The sequence below is a fragment of the Monoraphidium neglectum genome, assembly GCF_000611645.1.
Source record: "Monoraphidium neglectum strain SAG 48.87 unplaced genomic scaffold scaffold00648, whole genome shotgun sequence".
NCBI classification, from domain to species: Eukaryota; Viridiplantae; Chlorophyta; class Chlorophyceae; order Sphaeropleales; family Selenastraceae; genus Monoraphidium; species Monoraphidium neglectum.
Window position 1 is genome coordinate 3,327 of NW_014012980.1, and position 9,761 is coordinate 13,087.

The 9,761-nt window shown below is 63.2% G+C and overlaps 1 protein-coding gene across 1 annotated transcript in view; it reads left to right on the top strand.

Moving 5' to 3' along the window:
* The window catches only part of MNEG_4600 (hypothetical protein), a gene marked incomplete at both ends in the record, with an annotated part of 12,692 nt that extends 2,944 nt beyond the window's left edge, over positions 1-9,748 (top strand). The window contains 28 exons of the mRNA XM_014046921.1: positions 213-275; positions 442-538; positions 886-1,028; positions 1,202-1,355; positions 1,518-1,696; positions 1,981-2,097; positions 2,694-2,781; positions 2,966-3,130; positions 3,300-3,339; positions 3,503-3,673; positions 3,877-3,928; positions 4,180-4,758; positions 5,058-5,103; positions 5,260-5,426; positions 5,635-5,858; positions 6,072-6,158; positions 6,329-6,345; positions 6,536-6,676; positions 6,852-6,918; positions 7,082-7,247; positions 7,507-7,538; positions 7,809-7,881; positions 8,166-8,256; positions 8,582-8,724; positions 8,977-9,021; positions 9,222-9,284; positions 9,440-9,490; positions 9,719-9,748. Of these exons, the coding sequence (XP_013902375.1) occupies positions 213-275; positions 442-538; positions 886-1,028; positions 1,202-1,355; positions 1,518-1,696; positions 1,981-2,097; positions 2,694-2,781; positions 2,966-3,130; positions 3,300-3,339; positions 3,503-3,673; positions 3,877-3,928; positions 4,180-4,758; positions 5,058-5,103; positions 5,260-5,426; positions 5,635-5,858; positions 6,072-6,158; positions 6,329-6,345; positions 6,536-6,676; positions 6,852-6,918; positions 7,082-7,247; positions 7,507-7,538; positions 7,809-7,881; positions 8,166-8,256; positions 8,582-8,724; positions 8,977-9,021; positions 9,222-9,284; positions 9,440-9,490; positions 9,719-9,748 (3,291 nt within the window). The remainder of the gene's footprint in view (positions 1-212; positions 276-441; positions 539-885; positions 1,029-1,201; positions 1,356-1,517; positions 1,697-1,980; positions 2,098-2,693; positions 2,782-2,965; positions 3,131-3,299; positions 3,340-3,502; positions 3,674-3,876; positions 3,929-4,179; positions 4,759-5,057; positions 5,104-5,259; positions 5,427-5,634; positions 5,859-6,071; positions 6,159-6,328; positions 6,346-6,535; positions 6,677-6,851; positions 6,919-7,081; positions 7,248-7,506; positions 7,539-7,808; positions 7,882-8,165; positions 8,257-8,581; positions 8,725-8,976; positions 9,022-9,221; positions 9,285-9,439; positions 9,491-9,718) is intronic.
* Positions 9,749-9,761: the final 13 nt, after the last annotated feature.

Consider the following 9,761-nt stretch of genomic DNA (forward strand, 5'->3'; position numbering starts at 1 on the left):
CCGCCACCACCGTTACCACCACCACCACCACCCCCCCCCCCCCCACCACCACCACACCCAACACCACCACCACCACCACCACCACCCCCATCACCACACCCGCCCACCACACCCACCACACCGAAAGCGCGTCCTGCACCCCAGATCCACAATTTCTTTGCTTGAGCAGAAAGCCTTTGTTGCAATGCGGCCCCTGTCGTGCATCCATCCAGGACGAGATCAACACTGGACTGGACAGCGCCACACTGCACAGCGTTGTCACCTTCCTCGCCCTGGTGAGTGCGTGGCTCCTGGACGCTTCCACTCAGAAGTCGCCTAAGATGCACCGCTTTTGAGGTTGATATTGTCTGGCAGCATGCCTGTAATTGAGGGCTGTTGATTTCACATAGGCTGTATAAAAACCATCTGCAACTCATTCATCCGGACTCGTGTACCTTTCAGATGACGCGCGGCCTGAAGATGACGACGCTCGTCAGCCTGCTGCAGCCGGCTCCCGAGGTGGTGGAGCTTTTTGATGACATCATGCTGATGGCCGAGGGTGAGGCAAGGGGCAAGGAGCAAGGGGGCAAGGAGAGCAGTAGGCGTGCTCACGAGGGGTAGGAAGTTGTCGGTCAAAGTTGGCGTGGCTGCTGGCAAGACAGCATTACCGCGGCCCACCTTGCTCGATCTGACATTGCGGACCTTGCTATGTGCAGCGCTAGCTCACATGGCACCCTACACCCCCGCTGGCACCCCTCATGGCACCCCTCTCTTGTCCGTCATTGTGCCTCTCCTTTTTCTTGGTTTCTTGCTTGCTGCACCCCACTTCTACCCCCCCTCAACCCCTGCATACACATACATCACCCGCCCGCTTCCACACCACGCATGCGCGCGCCCTCGCTGCAGGGGCCATCCTGTACCATGGCCCAGTGGCCGAGGTGCTGCCCCATTTTGCCGCCCTGGGCTTTGACCGCCCCCCACGCAAGGACCTGGCCTCTTTTCTGCAGGAGGTGTCCACACCGGCCGGCCAGCTGGCGTACGCATCGCAGGTGTGTGCGCAAGCAAGTAGCAGGCTGCAGCTGACACGCCTGGCTTGGCGGATGCCCCGAGGAAAGTTTAAGGGTCTGATGCAAGGTCTTGTGCTATGCCTGCCGCGTGTTTGGCTGCACAACTCCAAGCGTTGATATAATTCTGAGATTGGACGTATCGCAACCCATGCCAGGCGTTGCGGGAAAGGAGGGGCCTGCTACCGAGCGAGCCAGGCCGTGCTGCGGCGCCCAGCGCTCCGGGGCGCCTCACGCGCAGCAGCGTGCCGCAGGACCTGATCGTCTCTGTTGCTGAGATGGCGGAGCAGTTCAGGACCGGTAACGAGCATGGTAAGCCGTGCTGAGCGTTGTGCCGCGCCAGTGGCGCAACGGGGGCGCAGTGATATAAGTCGCAGCTGCGCATGGATAGCTCACGACGCACTATTACTCATAGGCTTTCTTATGACATGGCTAAGGGTGCTGCTGCTGTTGTATCTTCCTCCCCATACCCAGGCCAGGCTGCGCAGCGGGAGCTGGCGGCCGGCCCTTTTCCCAAGGAGCGCAGCCACCCCGCGGCCCTGCCCAAGGAGCGGTACGCGCTGTCGCCCTGGAGGGCGCTGTGCCACGTGACACGGCGGCAGCTGCTGCTGGTGGGGCGCGACAAGATGGTCCTGCAGGGCCGCATCATGCAGGTGAGTGCGTGTGTGTGCGAGGGGAGGGGGCTGGGGAACGTAAGGTCTGGGGCTGGTGGGTGGGGCGTGGGAGCGATTGGGAGCATTGGGGGCCAGCGCCAATGGGGTCTTACGATACAAGCCAACTAATAGCCAACTCGCAGTCTCTGACAGGTACTGTATCCATCGCCCCTCAATTTCCAAGCGGCGCACTGCTGACACGAGCCCTGCCTTTGTTGAAGCCAGGTCGGTCGATTTCCTCTGACCTGGCTCCTTTTTTGACGCCTGTTGCCTACCATTGGCAGGTGATCGTCATCGGCCTGGTGGTGGGATCCCTGTTCTTCCAGCTCGGCAACAGTACGCTGCAGCAGGCCCGGTCAACACTGGGCGCCTGCTTCCTGTGCGTCATGTTCCTCAGCTTTGTGAGTCGGGCCACGCGATGCTTTAGCGCTGAGGATAGGGTGTGTGCAGCGTGCAGTTATAGAATGCATATAGCTGCGTTAAGGGTAAACCCCACTGTGCTGCCCTCCCTGTCTGACCCATTATGCAGGAAGACCCCTGCATATGTCAAACTGCAGCTGACGGCTGCTCGTGCCCGCGTCTAGGCGTTGCTGCTGACTTTCACCTGATGAAACTTTGTCCTCCCTTCTGTCTGTGCCCTGGCCGCTGCGTCTGTGTAGGGTGGCATGGTACAAGTGGCTGTTGTGATGGCATCGCGACCCGTGTGGTTCAAGCACAGAGACTCAAATTACTACCCCAGCTGGACGCAGGGATTGGTAGGAGGGGGATTTGAGGTGTAATGACATGCACTGGGCATGTGCCATGTACACAGCTGAGTCCAGAGGAGTCTTCTGTGGCTTTGTCAGCGGGAGGCTGTTTGGTTTGTTGTCTTGAGCTTGAGCACACGCACACACGATGGAGATACACACACGTTCCAGTACATTGCTGCTTAACCGCAACTTTACCATCTCCTAGATTGTCTTAATGCCACGTACACCCACTGCTACCCCATTTACAGGCGATGGCGTTCAGCCAGCTGCCTGTCACACTTCTGGAGGCTGCAGTGTTCTCTGTGATCGTGTACTTCATGATCGGGTTCACAACAGGTGACTTGGATAGGGGTGTGTGGCTTGCAGCAGGACCTGAACCTAGGTAGCACCAGGCTCGCTGAGGCATGCTTTCACGCAACTCAGCAAAAACATAAGTGCCGTTCCCGTGTTGCCTTGTGGGTGCTATCACCTCGCTGTCCTCCTCACGACGCCCCCCAACCCCATATGCTCCGCCCTCCAGACGCGGCCCGCTTCTTCACCTTCCTCGCCGTGATGGCCAGCACCTCCCTGTGCCTCACCTCCCTCTTTCGGCTCATCGCCGTCGCGGTGCCCACGCCGCCCCTGGTCAACGCGGTGTCGGGCATCCTGCTGCTGCTGCTCATTGTCACCTCGGGCTTCACCATCGGTGCGAAGTGGGCTGGGCTCTGCCGACAAATCGATGGCGATGGGCACGCGCCCAGCTTTGAAGGACATCAGACGCCTGCAGCGGACGCAGGTGTTCTTCTGACCGCACGCAGTTCGAAGAGGGTGCAGCCCGCAGCTGACGGTCCCCCTGCTTGCGCATCAAACCGCAGTGCGGACTAAGATCCCGCCATATGCCATCTGGCTGTACTGGTGAGCAGCCTCGCCAACTAGCCTTGCCTGTGGCATCATTCTGGCGGTGTGATGCTCGGGCTCCGAGACCTCTGCGAGCTTGTTTGCACGTGGCGCACAAGGCCGCTGAGCCGTGTGATGGACGCACCCCGGTAGTTTGCGTGCCCACAACCAACCTCCGCAGGCTGAGCCCCTTCGCCTGGGGTGTGCGCTCCACCTGCATCAACGAGTTCATGACCGACAAGTGGGCCGCACCCGCACCCAGCAACCCCGCCCACACCATTGGGGAGGAGGCGCTGCTGTCGTTCGGCTTCTACACCGAGCACTTCTGGGTCTGGACCGGCGTCGGCTACCTGTGAGCAACCTGGGCCGCCGGAAGGCATCGGGGACTGCTGCGTTGGGCCAGCATGGGGCTGCAGGAGGAGACATGACAACTCTTCAAGAGAGCGGGCTGCATGGTCCTTCTCAAGCTCTGCGTCACAAACCCATCGACGTCTGTGTAGCTGTGTGTATGACCAGCCGCACCCTTCTCCTCCACCCCTTCCGCAACCAAAACAGGCTCGGCCTGTTTGCAGTGCTCAGCGTGCTGGTGTCGCTGGCGCTCGGATGGGTCACGGGCGGGTCGCGGCGCACCCAGGCGCGTGGCGCTCGACATGACTGATTGATTGCAGGCCCGCCGGCAGTCTGTCAGCTCGCTCTTGCTGGGCTCCTGACACATGGTGCACAGTCACACGTCATTTGTGCAACCTGCACATATTGCACCCCCAACGAGTCGACTGCTGCTGCCCCGCTGTGGATCAGCACAACTCTCCCTGCACACTCATCCCGCATCGTGTCAACACGACACCACTATCACTGCAGATCTCAGACCCCGAGCAAGTGCAGAAGGCCCGCGCCGACGCGGCTGCCATGCGCGGCAAGATGGCCAAGATGAAGGGCACCACGCCACGCCCAGGCTCCAGCATCCACGCCGGCGGCGCGCTCAGCAAGCCGCACAGCGCCGCGTCCGTCGCCCCTGCTCGGGGCGACGACCCAGGAGTCGAGGCCGTCATCCAGCTGGCGGCTCTCCCGCCCCTCCAACCGCTCGGCGTCAACGGCTGCGCATCCGCTCCAGCGGGCGAGCTGGCGCTGTCGCTGCCCCGCGCGCCGTCGCGGGCGGCCTTGGCTGGGGGCGACCTCAGCTCTGTCCCCGTGGAGCCGATCACCCTGGCGTTCAAGGACATCCGCTACTTTGTGCCCAACCCTGCTTACAAGCCCGAGGCTGCGGCCGCGGCCAGCCAGGGTTTGCACAAGGACGGCGCGGCTGCGGCCGACGTGGAGGCGCAGACCGCGGGGGCCGCCAGCGACGGCGCAGCTGTGGGCGCTGTTGTGCCTGCGGAGCAGGCGGAGGCGGATGCAGTCGCGGCGCTGGCGGCCACGCCTCAGCTGGAGCTGCTCAAGGTGATGAGCCTGTGATGTGGGGGGTTCAGGGTGATGTCTTGTGATTTGGTTTTGGTGAGAAGGGTCAGGTTGAATCAAGGCAAGAAAAAGCACCCTGATTTGGACAAGCACATTATGGATGTTGCGCAGATAGCAGGGACTGATGAGGGACCATAACGCATTGCAGCGTAGAGAATGCACGAAAGGTGGGAGCTGAGCAACCATCAGGCCGTTTGAGTGCGTCGTGTGTGCTGGTCCAAAGCAGCCCCAGCACTCACTGAGCTGCGCCCTCTCCTGCCTTGACCTGCCGCCACCTGCAGGGCATCACGGGCTATGCGCAGCCGGGAGACCTGATGGCGCTGATGGGTAAGCAAGGGGAGCAAGACCGGCGGCGTGCTGCTGAAAGTTCCAGCACTGCCGATTGCCTGGGGTGCACCTTGCAGCCCTGTTTCGCGACCGGGCGGCAAGCCCCACGCTTGATGGACCTACTCCACCTGCACCCTCGCCCTCACCGCTGCGCAGGCGGCAGCGGTGCCGGCAAGACGACGCTGATGGACGTGCTGTGCGGCCGCAAGACCGTGGGTGAGGTGCGCGGCGACATCTGGGTCAACGGCCACCCCAAGGAGCAGGCGTCGTGGAGCCGCGTGGTCGGCTACTGCGAGCAGAACGACATCCACACCGCAGCACAGGTGCGTTGGGTGGTACCGCCCACACCTCGGCGTTGCAACTCGGAATATTATTGATCGCTGTGCTAGACTGCAGCTTGTATTGTGCCGAAGCTTTGTTTCCTGCCAAAGACGTGGCTTGACGTCCATGGTCAACCTTTCTTTCACAAGATCCGTTTAAAACTGCCCTCCCACTACTACTACTCCCGTCCTCCGTCCCCCCGCCTCCAAGACCGTCATCGAGGCGCTGTGGTTCTCCGCGCGCCTCCGCCTCCCGCCCTCCGTGTCCGACTCCTGGGTGCGGTCCTGGGTGGTGGAGGTGCTTGACCTTGTGGACCTCATGCCCCAGGCCCACAGCCTGGTGGGGGACCCCGCGGGGCCGGGCGGCGGCACGGGGCTCAGCCTGGAGCAGCGCAAGCGCCTCACCATCGCGGTGGAGCTCGTGGCAAACCCAAGGTGCGCGGCGGGGGCGGCGGCGGTACTGCGGCGGTTTGGCAAGGCGCGCTTATTTCTTGAGCTTTAACAGCTGTTGTCAGCATGGGGAGCTTTCATACACCAGCGTCTCCGCTACTCGGCCGGTGTGCGTGTTGCGAAGCACACTGCTCTCGCTCGCCCTTGATCGGCAAGCCTGGCTGACCCCCTGCCGCCCGCCCCGGCCCCCCCGTGCAGCGTGGTGTTCATGGACGAGCCCACCAGCGGCCTGGACGCGAGCTCCGCGGCCACGGTCATGCGGGCGGTGCGTAACATCGGCACCAGGTGAGGCCGGGGCTGGGCGCGGGCTGTGCAGGCCTTTGGGTAGGGGCTAGTTGGCAGTGGGAGCTGCGCCTGCCACGGTGCTGCCTGCTTCTGAGCCAAAGTCCTGCTGAGTCAAACCTGGCTGCCCTCCCCCACCCCTCTCCTGCATGTTTGCAACTCTGTGCTCACAGCGGCAGGACCATCATCGGTGAGAGAGGGCCCCCCGCCACAGGCACTTGAACCACCGACCCCCAGCGGGTGCAAGCTGTCGGCCTTGCCCGCTGCATGCAGCCCGTGGTGGTCGTATTGGCCCGGTCCTGTAGCAAATCAAGCATGCATACAAACACATGGCCTTGACAACTGCTGCCGCACACCCCCACACACAAACACACACACAGTGACCATCCACCAGCCGTCCATCGAGATTTTCGAGGCCTTTGACTCCCTCCTCCTCCTGCAGCGTGGCGGCCGCACCACCTACTTTGGGCCCCTGGGCGAGCACAGCAGGACGCTGGCTGACTACCTGATGCGCGTGCCAGGTGGGGCCGGGGCCGGCCAGCGGACGGGCCTGAAATCCGCCAGAACGTCATTGCAGCCGTGCGCTGCCGCGCTCGCGGCCCTGGTAGCTGTGTGTGTTGGCAGGGGATTAGGCTTGAGCCATTGCCTGGCGGGGCGCCCCTCAGCTCCTCCTGATGGTGCCCTGGCGCCCCGCAGGCACCGAGTCCCTGTGCCCCAGTGCCAACCCTGCGACCTGGATGCTCGAGGTCACCGGCGGCTCCATGTGAGGGGGGCGGGCGGGCGCGGGGTCAAAGCATTCCCCCTTCGCATAGGTCGCTCCCAGACGCGGCCGGTGGTTACTCAAAACAATTCTGATGGCCACATGCTCGAGTGCAGGCCCTGATTCCAGAGCCGTGCCCCTCCCCCCCCCCCACCTGGACTGCTAGGGCCACCATCACCAAGGCCAACGCCGTGGACTGGCCCGCCCACTGGGCGGAGAGCTCAGAGGCCGCGGCCGCCCTGGCGGAGGTGGAGCGCCTGGTCGCGGAGGGCGCCGCCGCCAGCCTGCCCCTCGTGATGCCCTCGGAGTACGCGCAGCCCTTCAGCGTGCAGGTGAGGGAGGAGGGGGCCGATCGTGCGAGCGATGATTGCGCACATGCAGACATTCAAGGCTGTGGGGCCTCACGGGTCCTGAAATGGTTGGGAAATGAAGCATTAGGTGTCGCGGGTGATTCACGGACCGCATAGGGATCTGGGGCCTTGGCATTGTCGTGTCTACCTTGTCATCCTAGTATCTGCATGCGGCTTTCGTGCCTCATTTCTCGCCCCAACCATCGCCTCTCCCCCCCTCCCCCGTCAACTTCCCTCACAGATGCGTGAGCTGCTGAGCAAGTACACCATGATGTATTGGCGCAGGCAAGAAGTTTTTGGGGAGGTCGTGCGAAGTGCTGAGCACAGGAGCGCGCTTCTGGCGGCTCAAAAGCCCTGTTGAGGGACTATCTATTGAGGGGCCAGTCTCCTTCCAGCATTTCAATGGCCAAGTTTGGGCCTGACAGACCAAGTGACAGCGTGCTGACAGGATACTTAGGCTTTTGGATACCTTTGCACCACCTTTAGCCAGTCAGTTCACTCTGTCCCGTCCTTCCCCCCGCCTGAACACCCATTGCCGCTCAGCCCCTCGTACAACTTTGCGCGCGTGGCCCTGACCTTCATCGTGGGCTGGCTGTACGGGGCCATATACTTCCAGGTGAGGCCAGGGTCAAATGGGGGTCCACGAGCAGTATACCAAGGCGTGAGCACATGATGGGAATCGTGTTGAGACCACAAATGCAACAGATGATCCCGCAGCCAGTGAGGCGGCTGTGCTGTTGGACGGGTGAACAGCACGGCAAACTCCCCTGCAGAGGCACCCGAGGAAGGGATACAGCATCCATCCAGCTTCACAGCCACCTTGGCAGCGTGCCGCAGCGTCGCGCATGTCTACGCGCAGCCTGCGTGACCCGGTCCTGCTTGCCCCGCGCCTCCTCAAAGGTTGGGGCGGTCTCGAGCGCCGGAGGCGTGGCCAGCATCGCGACCGTCCAGAACGTGATGGGCGTTCTCTTCAGCTCCTCAAACTTCATCGGTGCGCTGGCGCCGCGGCAGGGGCGGCAGGGGCGGCAGGGGCGGCAGGGGCGGCAGGGGCGGCAGGGGCGGCAGGGGCGGCAGGGGCGGCAGGGGCAGCAGGGGCGGCGAGGGCGGCAGGGGGGGCAGGGGCGCGTCGCATGCCAATCAAAACGCAAGACAGAGCGGCGTGGCACCGCACGACCCCTCTGTCTGCTGGCACTGGCAAGCGCCCCCAGGGTGGACCCAACCACCCCAAAGTCACTCCACTTGCTATCATCCTCCTTCCCCTGCTGACCCGACCACTACGCTCCCTGCCTGCCTCTGCTGTGTGGCTGCGCCCTCAGGCATGACCAACCTGATGAGTGTGCTGCCCGTGATGGGGGCTGAGCGCGTGGTGTACTACAGGGAGGCGGGGGCGCGCCCATACTCGGTGTGGGGCTACGGCTTCGCGCTGGCCATAGTGGAGCTGCCATATATCCTGCTGCAGGTGGGGGGTCCGGGGGTGGTGGTGCCGATGGGGGCGATTGGGCGCGGGGCCGCTAGGGGCGGTGGTGCGGGCCCTGGCAGGGATGACGGCGCGTGCATACCCGGATAGTAATAGAGGGGGTGGCAAGGGGCCCGCCGGAGGCTGCCAGCGGGCAGCCTATGCACGGTCGAGTCTATTTTATGGTGAATGATGATGTCACGACTGTCCATGAGTGCGCAAACCCAACCCTGGTGGTCCCTTCGCCCCGTGCAGGCCGTCCTGTTTGCCCCTGTGGTGTACTTCATGGTTGGATTCCAGGTGGGGCCCCGCCGGGGCGCCACCAAGCACACGCAGACGTGACGACCTGCCCCCACCACTACAACAGGCGCACCGGCCCGGCCCACGTCACCCACTTGCATTGCTCGGCCTTGATTTCGTCGCCTTGGCCCCTTTAATCTGGAATTCTCACCCTCCCCCCCCCCCCCTGCACTGACACCTGCCTGCGGTCCTGATGACAGGCGACGTTTGAGAAGTTTGTGCACTACCTCCTCATGTTCACGGTGTCACTCTACTACTACACGGTGTGCGGTGGTACCTGTGCTGCGCTGCTCGGCCATCGGCCTCGCGGCGCTGCAACAGCAGTTCGCCCTGCTGTCAACTGCAAATTCTGCAATTGTGCTTATCAGGAGCATTTGGCTGATTGAAGTTGTCACCTGCGCCCACCCGACGTGCCCAGGTGTTTGGCCAGTTCCTGGTGTGGGCCACGCCCTCGCAGCAGCTGGGCCAGGTGCGCGGGCGCAGACGAGGCAGGGGGGGGGGATTGAAAGGTTGACTGTGCCTGTGCGCCAGGGGCAGCATGACGTACAGGGTGCGGCTCAAGGCGCGGAGCAGGTCCACATGTTGCCAGGGCGCGATGGGCTTCGTCCGGTCGCCTGCTGCTCCTCTGTCAGCCGACAGTAGCGCGTTTGTACGCTCACACGCTCGCACGCGCAACTCTTGCACTCCCAATCCGCAGGTGCTGGGTGGCACCCTCAACTTTATGTGAGGCACTCGGGGGT